The sequence below is a fragment of the Anopheles darlingi genome, chromosome 3, assembly GCF_943734745.1.
Source record: "Anopheles darlingi chromosome 3, idAnoDarlMG_H_01, whole genome shotgun sequence".
Classification (NCBI taxonomy): domain Eukaryota; kingdom Metazoa; phylum Arthropoda; class Insecta; order Diptera; family Culicidae; genus Anopheles; species Anopheles darlingi.
The window spans coordinates 3,755,001-3,765,000 of NC_064875.1; the positions used below are offsets into that span (position 1 = coordinate 3,755,001).

Genomic DNA, 10,000 nt, shown 5'->3' on the forward strand with positions numbered 1-10,000 from the left:
TTTCCTCTTGATTTTCCAATATATTAGGGCTAGGTAATATGTTTGCTTTCTGATTTATTTATTTGTTTCAATAAATGTTTATCGTTATCAGAAAAGTAGGATGGACTCCAATCGTTTTTCTTTTTTATGAGAAATTTTGCTTTTTAGCTTTTTTCGCATTTTTCTTAATTCGCAGTAGGCCGAGTTAACTCATCCATTGATACTAAAACATATTTGTTTGTCTTCTTTTTATATCTTTTCCTTGTTCTCCCGGTACGTTTCAAACGTAAGTCAGCACTTCAATCTGTACTCATTGTCTAATTAGTTACACATCTGTCGTTCTCATAATTGAATGCAACTCACTGTGTATTTTTCCTTGGTAAAAGTTTATTTCACTCTTTTTTGCTCATTGCATAGCTAAGATGTGTCAACTTATTGACAAATGTTTGTATTAAAGGAACGTTTATCCTTTGTTTTTGTTAAACTTTTGCTTCTTCCCAAACTTGGCCTTCTTCTTCTTTTGGAACGATGCACCATCTTTGCTGCCTCCCATTGGAGAATCGTCGTCTTCAAATTCATTGATCCGTTTTTCACCACTAGAATAAGAGAGAAGGCAGACACATTTAGTCATGATTATCCTGCATCCTGCCATTCACAATATCTCTTACCTCTTGATCGAAACAATGGTCGAGTTTGTCTTCGACAGCACCTTGCTCCACTCTTCGTCCGTGCCCTTGATTGCATACTCATCCAGATTGAGTTTCTTCAGCTTCGCAAGCTCCCTCTTCTGTTGCTTCTCCAGACGCTTCACATCGTCCGCCAACTCTTCGTTCAGTGTCTGGCGCAATGGCACCAAGCCATCGCCCATGTCCAGCTGGCTCTCCTTGACCATCGTACCCTCAATCGTACGTTCCATCACTTGCGTTAGGTAGGCGGTTAACTTCTTGATGCAATCATAAAATTTGGCCAATACCTGATTGCTTGGCATGTGGAACTCTTCCATAAGTTTTTCGATCGACTTGTTTTGCAGGCCGCAACCCAGTAGAATCGCTTTCTGCAGCGATTCAATATGCGCACCGGCCATTTTGCCTTGGAAGTAGAGCGCAGCAAGATCGGTTGTCAAATCCATAATCAGCTTGTACTCTACCTGATTGCTGACGTAGCTTTCCAGTCGCTGAATGTCGTGCGGTAGGAACACTTCGTCGATCGTCGATTGACGCATCTCTGTAGTGAGAGAAAGAAGAACAAGGAGAGAGAGAGATTAGACATAGTAGCCGTTGGTCTATTGTTTAGTAATCTTACCCTGAGCTTCTACGTTGATTGCTCTGTTCTCTAACAACGACAGCGCGATGCCGGTAGTGAAGCGGTTGAATGATTTGCCGAGCAGCTTTAAGATTCGACGACGGAAATCGACAAAATATTGTTTGATCCAATCTTGCGTTTCGAGCCGCTCCACGCTCGGGCTGATTGGGCAGAGCATAATACACGAGTGCTCACCGGTCAGCTCGTTCTCCTTTTGGCTCAAATAGACGGGTACGAACTTTTGGCTCTTCCAAAAGCGCAACAGTTCACCTGTTAGCCCGAAAGATGTACCAATGTAATCCAGTGGTTCCGGCTTACGTTCGGTAAGCCGCTTCAGTAGGGTGGGGATTTTCTTCCTAGGTGCGATCACTTCTTTCAGCAGATCAACTTCCTCGTCGTCGATCGTTTCGATACCATTGCCATTATTCTCTTCTTCATCTATTGTGTGACCATTGTCATCGGATAGGGTCATAAATTTGCCCTCGTAGTACGCTTTAAGTTGCTTCAATGCTCTCTTCCCGTAGCCCATCTGTTAACATGGAATGAAACATCTACATTAATCTGGTACCCATGTGATCGAATTTGCTGCACAAACTTACCCGCTGATAGTTTGGATGCGTCGCAATGCGAACGATTCGTGCACCGGAAAGTTTCGGAAACTCACGATCACCGTACTGTTCAGTTACGTTCCATGGGATCAAATCACCAGCACCCTTCATACCACGAGCTAACGAATTTTGAATTGCTTGTGTCGAAATCTGACCCTCGAGGCACACCTGTATTACGACCAGGATCTCCGGCAGCTGATCCTTTTTGGTGATCGGTCCAATCAAGCAGAACAGATGGTGTGCCGGTGCATCGCTCATCATCTGCAGATCGTTCGGACTGTTTTTGTAGTGCGACGAGACGCAGATTGAAACGATCCGTTGAAGGAAAGCCTCCGCCGCCCGATGGTACGAGAATAGGGCGTCTCGATCGATGTAGTACAGCTCGCAAGCTTCTGGTGGCGGACAACCGGAACTGAGGTTCTGCACCACGGTCGCATCAAGGCAGAGTAAAGACGTTAGCCACGACTCGACCGGATCACCGGGACTGTAACGAATCGATTCTTCGAGCTTGATCTGTTTCGCAATAGAGCAAAATAAAGTGTTCATTACCGATCAACTCTTGAGGCTACGTGATCAACTCGTTCCAACTTACCGGTGGTGGTGCCCCATTATCTTTCTGTAACTGCGATAGCAACTTCAAGCTAAGTGATCGTCCCGTACCTTCATACCCATTGATCGTGGATGCCATGAAGACCAGGTACGATCCGAGCATAGCTTTCACCATCGGCAGCGGTATGGCGGCAGCCTCATCGATGATCAGCAGATCGGCCGCATTAAGCAGATGTGCATCGGTTGGCGATATGTACTGGATCGTTTGCCGATTATTACGCGTAATGTTGATGCGGATAATGGCCTTGTTAAAGTCCGGATTCGTCGATCGAATGATTGTGTAATCGGTGTGCTCCTGGTACTCGAGCGCATCGAATCCTTTTAGTATGAACTCGAACAGCGTGATCAAATTCTCGGGTGATGGCGATGTTACGTACACGTTGACGTACCCGAACGCAATCGATCCGGCAATCGCGAGCCCCATGGCGGCCGATTTGCCACGACCACGGCCAGCGGTTAGCGAAGTGGGTGGTTTCAATTGCTTCTCAGCCAACGCATCAATAAACTGAGCGACGGCTTTCGCTTGATCGTACGTTCGGCACAGATTAACCAGCGGCCCCGCCGGTGGTGTGTCGACCAGGCTTTCCTTTAACTCAGCCAACAGCTCATTCTGTTCGCTCGTACCAATCAACGACACTTCAACCGGCTTCACATCGGCCGTCCGCGAGGATAGTGGCAGCACGGTAAGATCATCGTTCACCAGCAAACACCGGGAGCAGTCGGCCAGCGAAAGGATGAGGCGTTCATTGAAGCGACACGTTACGTTTTGGTGTGCCTCGGTGCGGTACCGCTTATGCACATCCATGCTCATCGTATAGAGCTGCTTCAGCGAGGAGATCGTTTTCAACAGCAGGACGATCAGTCCACCGCCCTCGACCGTTTCGATCGTACGAGCTAACAGATTGGGCGTGAGTGCCTCAAAGTCCTGCAGCACACAGACGCCGTACGTTTTGCCGAGAATCGTGTGCGTGTCCTTGTAGTACCGACCGTGGATGGTGGTTGCAACGCGGAACGCGTCAAACAGATCCGACTCGTTAATGTCAATTTTGCCGGATTGGATTTTCTTGGCACGCTTTTTACCGTGGCTGCAGAGAGGGAAGAAGTCGTGGTTGTGAGATGGGATTACGTGCATTCTGCAGCTCTGTCATACTCACTTGGAAATGGCCTCATCCTTGGTTTTGTAACACCACAGCACCGTTGGCCGTGCCTTTACCGAGGCCTTCGTCAGAATATCGTACAGGATAGGCACTTGATCGCGGCCCTTATCGCCCACCACGACAAACATCGAGCGGTGGCCCAGCTTCACACCATTCTCTATCATCACGCGGATGCGATTATCGATCTTTTTCTTCACCATTTTGCACAAGACGACGAAGCCGATGTCCTTTTCCGCAAATTCTACTTTTCTACCGCGAAAACCACGTTCCGGAATTCACGTGGGAAATTCAAAACAAACGCGGTTTGACAGTTGCAGGTGAGTCAAGGGTTGAATTAACTCAAGGGTTATATTTACACCGACCGGCACCGCGCGAAATGTGCGGAATATTCTGCTATTTCTGCAAGGACGAGAACCTTGCACGTGGCCATACGATTGTGAGTACTTTAGCGTGTTTCTGTGATTGTTCGTTGATCAACTAATGGTCTCTTAACTACCCGATTGTAGCTACAGACATGTATTCCACTGCTCTCAAAACGAGGACCGGATGCAGAAGGACAACTTACGAGCGGGTCTCGCTTGCTGTTCTACGGTTCAGTTCTGTGGCATCAAGGGTCAACCATTTGCCAGCAACCGCTAGAGACCGACCAAACAGTGCTGGTATTCAATGGGGACATATTTCAAACGCGTGACGATCCGGAAGAGAGCGATACTCGATGGTTGCTGAGGAAGATCGAAGCGTGTCGTGATGAGAACCAGTTGCGGCAGCTTTTTGGTCTGCTGCGAGGACCTTTCAGCTTGATATTTCTTCGAAAGCAAGAGCAGAAACTGTACTTTGCCCGGGACAGCATCGGAAGGAATTCGCTGCTCTTAGGCCGGAGTATTGATCTGGAAGAGATCTTCATCACAAGCGTTAGCGGTATTTATTTCCTTTTGTATTCCAATCATGATGTAGTCTCATGTCCAGCAATAATTTTCAGGCAATCTCCAGCCATCCCACATGCTTCATGAGCTGCCTCCTTGTGGACTGTACTGCGTTGATTTTAAAGAAGACATGAACATAAGCTTGTTCCCTTGGGCCGACACCACGGAGGCGAAGCAGTTGATCAGTACTTTGGTGATAAACGAAGAAATACTTTTGTACCCCTCTCAGTCTCTACAAGAAGAGAAGGTATGATTGCCGTATTCCCCAAAAGAGGAAACTTTCATTGACCGTTTTCGTTCTTGCAGCCAACGTACAACTTTCCCGAATTGCTACACGGAAAGGAACTTCACCCTGATAACGCACACAAACAGCTGCTACAATCAGCCGAATTAAACAGTGTTTGCGAGCATTTGCTAACTGCCCTACGTGCCTCGATCAAAGAACGCGTCGTCAGTACGACGGGTTCGTGCAAAAACTGTCTCCAAACTGGAGCAGATAGGTGCACGCATCCGAAAATAGGAATTCTGTTTTCCGGGGGTATCGATTGCACCATATTGGCTCTTCTGGCGGACGAAGTCGTACCTTCGTCCACTGCCATAGATTTGTTGAACGTAGCGTTTGAGAAAGTGTGCCGAAATCCGAAGCAATCGATGGCCCCTGTTGACTGGAATGTACCAGACCGATTAACGGGGAAAGAGTCGCTGGAAGAATTGAGGATACTACGCCCTAAAAGGTACGAAGTAAATTATTCGCTTAGACGTTTCGCTAACATTCGGTATACTTTTTGGTACAGAAAGTGGAATTTTGTGGAGATCAATGTGACTCGCAAAGAGTTGAACGCACATCGGGATACCATTTCGCAGCTAGTCCATCCCCTACAGACAGTCTTGGACGAATCGTTGGGAGCGGCCTTCTGGTTTGCTTCGAAAGGTGTTGGTCGTGTAGAAGAGTTTCCCTATAGCAGCCCTTGTCGAGTAAGATTATTCCAACCTCCCGAAGGTGAAAAACCTCCCGAAGTATAACGGTAGCGCTCGTTGGTCTACAGGTGCTGCTTCTGGGTTCCGGTGCCGACGAACTATTCGGGGGATACACACGACATCGTGCTGCATTCGAACGAACGTATCGTTCATGCCTCAAGGAAACCACTTCCGAGGCCAATGCTATCGAGCAGGCTTACAGTGCGCTGGAACAGGAACTGGAGCTGGACTGGCTGCGTTTACCGAGTCGGAACCTGGCTAGGGATGATCGAGTGATCTCCGACAATTGTGTTACACCTCGAACACCCTATTTGCAGGAGGACTTTCTAGCGCACGTACACTCATTGAAGGCCAATCAAAGATGTTACCACCGGTTGGAGGCTGGAATCGGAGATAAGCTGATCTTACGACTGTGTGCCTACAAGCTGGGGCTCGTACGGGCCTGTGGGCTGAAAAAACGTGCTCTCCAGTTCGGTTCGAGGATAGCCGACCGTCATCAAAACGCTAAGGATAATTCCACATTCCTAACCAGTGGCGGACCTGAGTAACGGATTTTTTTTAATCTGTGTCATCCGCGCGACCGAATTGGCAACTCTGTTGTGGTTGCCTTCTAAAAAAAACTAAAAAAAAGCAAAACATCCCGCTGTCAACTAGTTTTTTTTGTGAACCGAAGCGGAAAACAGCGAAAACGGAGGATTTCTCGAAATGCCGGAAAAACCAACGAAACAGGATTCCAAAAAGGACGATGCCGCCGAGCTGGAGACGCAGTTCATCATGAGGATGCCACGGGTGTGTATTGCTGCTAACCAAACCATGCGCTAGATGCCGCTAAACCGTTCGCTTCTTCAGGAACCTGCGGGCCTGCTTCGCGAAGCGATCCAGAGCGGTGCTAACAATCTGAAGGACCGATTAACGATCCGGCTAGATAATGATCTACGGTACGGGGAAGTGCGGTTCGACCACTGGCTACTGCATGCCAAGGTGGTCGATCTGCCAACCATCATCGAATCCTTGAAAACGATCGACTCGAAAAATTTCTACAAAACGGCCGATATTTGTCAGATGGTAAGCGCCACAATATCGGTCCTGATTCCACGGCTTATAAAACCCTCCCAACTTTCGCAGATGATTTGCAAAGAGGAACCGGATCAGCACTCGGCGGAAGAGGAATCGCCGAACAAGAACAAAAAGAAGGACCCTAATAAGGTGGACAAGAAGTATCTGTGGCCGCACGGTGTGACACCGCCGTGCAAGAACGTACGGAAGCGACGATTCCGAAAGACGTTGAAGAAAAAGTACGTGGAAGCACCGGAAATCGAGAAGGAAGTGAAACGGTTGCTGCGCGTCGACAATGAAGCCGTGAACGTGAAGTGGGAGCTGATCACGGAGGAAGAGGATCCGAACAAACCGTCGCTCGAGTCGGGCGCGGATTCGGGAGCTCCGCACAAGAGTCCCTCCAAGAACACGAAGAAGAGCAGCCTGAACAAGGATGTCGGTGAGCACGATATTTTCGGTGGTGAGGTGTCCGATTCAGATGAGGACGATAATGTTATCAACAAGAACATCGACATCGATGAAAGCAGCAGACTATCGGCTGAGGCTGACGATAGCCGACTGTCGGATTCGAGCTCGTATCAGGGTGCCCAGGGCGATAGGAACAACGCTTCTGCGCCTGCAACCGAGTTCAATAAAAGCATGTTTAGTGGGGGTGCTTCCGGAAGCGGGGGACCGTCTTATCGGGCGGCACGTCGTCCCGAGCCAGCCGGCAGCTCAAAATCGGGCTCATTTTTCCCTGGGGAAAGCTCACGTCCCGATTCGGATAACGATTCGAATGATATGACAAGCAGCGGGTTCGGTAACGGCCAAAATAGCAACGCCAACAGTGCTTCCACTGCGACGGTCATTAACAACAGTGCACGCATTTACGAGCTGCAGCGTCAGCTGAACGATCTGAACACGCAGCGCATCCAGAAGGAGCAGGAAATTCGAACGATCGAAAATCAAACGCTTCGCCATCGTCTACAGGACAAGCTGGACAGTGTACTGCTGGAGATCGAAGCGAAGGAAAATGAGGTAGGTGGACTGAGATGATTTGTCAAATGTTGTTAAAAAGAGTCAGACGAACTAATTCACCGTGCTATTGTCGTTTCAGATGCACGAACTTCAAGCTGCCGAGAAATATTCCCTAGAATAGGCTCATTATAACATACATTTGGTCATAGGATTAAGAACTTGTCAAAAAAAATATGTCTACTCTACTTTGCACGATCCATAGTAACCATCTAGCATACATGGTGTGAAATTACCAGTCACAAACATGTTATCAGGGATTTTTTTTTGTTTACGGGAGTAAAATACATAAGGATGTCTATTTCAGTTTAAACATTCAGAGTATAAAGAGCATTGAAATATTAATTTTTCCCAACCAACGTATCCTAATCACGTATTGCGCCACTATGATGCTGTCTCAGGTGAGTCCGCTTTCAATCAGTATATCTTCATACTTACCATATTGAGACAATTTAATTAGTTTTCTCATTGAAGAACATTGCAAAATTAGGCCACCAAGAAACTTGACTTTGTTGTCTATAAAAGTTTTCTGTTGTTGAATATATTTTCCACCATCGAAAACTGTTTCCAAAGCTCTCTATCCACGGGCTACGTCGAACAGGATCGTGAACGGTGTAAGTCGTGCGAGCCGGAATCAGTGATCGGTGACTACATTGATCCGTCTACGGAACTACGCGTGATACAGTGTTGTTCCATGTGATCTTTTACTAGTGTTCGCAGCATAAGGCAAGTAGCTCATCCTTCTGGAGTGTCCTACTATTCTTCGAAATACTATTCTTCCATTTTGTGAGCTTCGTCTTAAAAGCGAACGACCGGTTTCGCCGGATAAAGAGTAAAGAATGTCTTTATGACTGACAATTTTAAATAAGAACGATATATTCGTACATAATTTCAACGCTTCCATACGTCGGGCACGCATGGCCCTGGCTAAATACTCGCCACTAGCGCTAGCACACTAAAACGCGACACTAACAAGAAAACAAAAAAATACTGTGTGTTCATGTGTGTGTGTGTATGTGTCGGATAATAGTGTAAGTGTTGTAATCGCCGCATAAGGTTCACGGTTTTACTACTGCTCCTGTTCCTGCCTTTTGAGCTGCCAGTACGCTCGAGCAATACATTTCCTCTAGCCAAATACATTCGTCTTTGATTTTTGATCGTTTAAGTACACCCTTCTAAGTCAACAATAGCTGCGCGGAATGTATTTGGTATATCTCATCGTACATAAGGCCAACGCGGGTTTTTGTCTTTTGTTGCATTAATGTGACGGAAATGGGCCAATGGATCTTTGCTCTCCGTATCATATCGTCGTTGTTCGACGATTTGAATGTGTGGAATGTTTGTTTTGTTGGCTGGATGTTGGAGTCTTCTTAATTGCATTAATTTGCTATTATTAGGTTTAAAGGAGGTAAATAGCTACTTTCTGTTCACTTTAAGTACTTGCTCAGTACGAGCACACGTGGAGGTCTGCTTTTATCTTAACTATTGCTTGTAATATGCACTTGGAATGTTAATGTGAATGTGAAGGTCGGTCGAGTGCAGTGGCCGTCTCATCTTAAGCTCAGATTCGTCTCTCTTTCTGTAATTTCACGGATGGAAAATGCCACCACATTGTTGGACCAAACCGGAGTCCATGCATTTGATTCTAGTATTGGTTATTCTTCTCCGCAATACTACAATATTCTTTGAGACACAACTATCTGCTTGTAAACGTTCAGCTTGCCCATGAAAACCTGGAGGTTTTTTTTTTACCAAAAAATGCTGTTTCTGTTTTAGCTTTTGTATCGGTACTGCGACCAGTAAAGTGGAAAGGCACACAATTTATAATTACTTTCCGCACTTCAACACTTGCTGATGATCTCGTCTTACTAAATTTTTTTCTTGTTGCTTATCTTGTTCCCTATCACAACGCAATCTTCGTACGAGTCGCGTAAAGTTAGTGAGTGAAGAAGTGTGTGAGTGTCTCGTACTCGGTGTGGTCCCCCATCTATCTCATCGCTTGTTTTCGCTTTACTGCTGGTTAAAAATTGACTGCCGTCCCCGTTACCAGATTGCCAAAAAGGCTAGGGGAACGTAAAGCAATAATGCTACGATTTTTGTTTTTCTTTTTCAAACTTCCGCTCGGGCTGGAATTTGTTTTTCCCTTTTTTTTTTGGTAACACTCCATTCATCCGTCTCCGGGGGTCACGATCTCCGGTTTCTTGATCTTTCCGCTTTCCTTTGTTAACAAATTTAATTAAAAACAACATTAATCGATAAGGGCATTTACACTTTCGTTTGCCGCACAGCACCAGCTCGCACGCTCTCTTTGTTTCCGTCTTTCTACTATGGATGGAGGTCTGTTGCGTCTTGCAGCAAGAGAAGAAGTCTTTCT

The 10,000-nt window shown here is 46.6% G+C and overlaps 4 protein-coding genes across 4 annotated transcripts in view; 2 read left to right on the forward strand and 2 right to left on the reverse strand.

Moving 5' to 3' along the window:
* Window positions 1–332: 332 nt before the first annotated feature.
* On the reverse strand, window positions 333–3,929 carry LOC125954184 (RNA cytidine acetyltransferase). Its single transcript, XM_049684275.1, has 6 exons — window positions 3,653–3,929; window positions 2,482–3,583; window positions 1,881–2,402; window positions 1,282–1,810; window positions 648–1,203; window positions 333–575 (listed from the first exon to the last, which is right to left on the reverse strand). The coding sequence occupies exons 1-6, from the start codon at window positions 3,853–3,855 to the stop codon at window positions 443–445; spliced, it is 3,045 nt and encodes a 1,014-aa protein (XP_049540232.1). The 5' UTR covers window positions 3,856–3,929; the 3' UTR covers window positions 333–442.
* On the forward strand, window positions 3,903–6,143 carry LOC125954187 (asparagine synthetase domain-containing protein CG17486). Its single transcript, XM_049684278.1, has 6 exons — window positions 3,903–4,091; window positions 4,162–4,573; window positions 4,635–4,825; window positions 4,885–5,312; window positions 5,373–5,553; window positions 5,625–6,143. Exons 1-6 carry the CDS (start codon window positions 4,032–4,034, stop codon window positions 6,102–6,104), a joined length of 1,752 nt encoding a protein of 583 aa, XP_049540235.1. The 5' UTR covers window positions 3,903–4,031; the 3' UTR covers window positions 6,105–6,143.
* Window positions 6,144–6,184: 41 nt separating this feature from the next.
* LOC125954192 (transcription initiation factor TFIID subunit 7) lies at window positions 6,185–8,345 on the forward strand. Its single transcript, XM_049684284.1, has 4 exons — window positions 6,185–6,345; window positions 6,406–6,621; window positions 6,682–7,629; window positions 7,709–8,345. Exons 1-4 carry the CDS (start codon window positions 6,262–6,264, stop codon window positions 7,748–7,750), a joined length of 1,290 nt encoding a protein of 429 aa, XP_049540241.1. The 5' UTR covers window positions 6,185–6,261; the 3' UTR covers window positions 7,751–8,345.
* A 133-nt stretch (window positions 8,346–8,478) lies between these two features.
* The window catches only part of LOC125954195 (partitioning defective 6 homolog gamma), a 4,530-nt gene continuing 3,008 nt past the window's right edge, over window positions 8,479–10,000 (reverse strand). The window contains exon 5 of the mRNA XM_049684288.1: window positions 8,479–10,000. This exon is cut by the window's right edge and continues 595 nt beyond it. The gene's annotated coding sequence lies outside the window, so the exon portion shown is untranslated.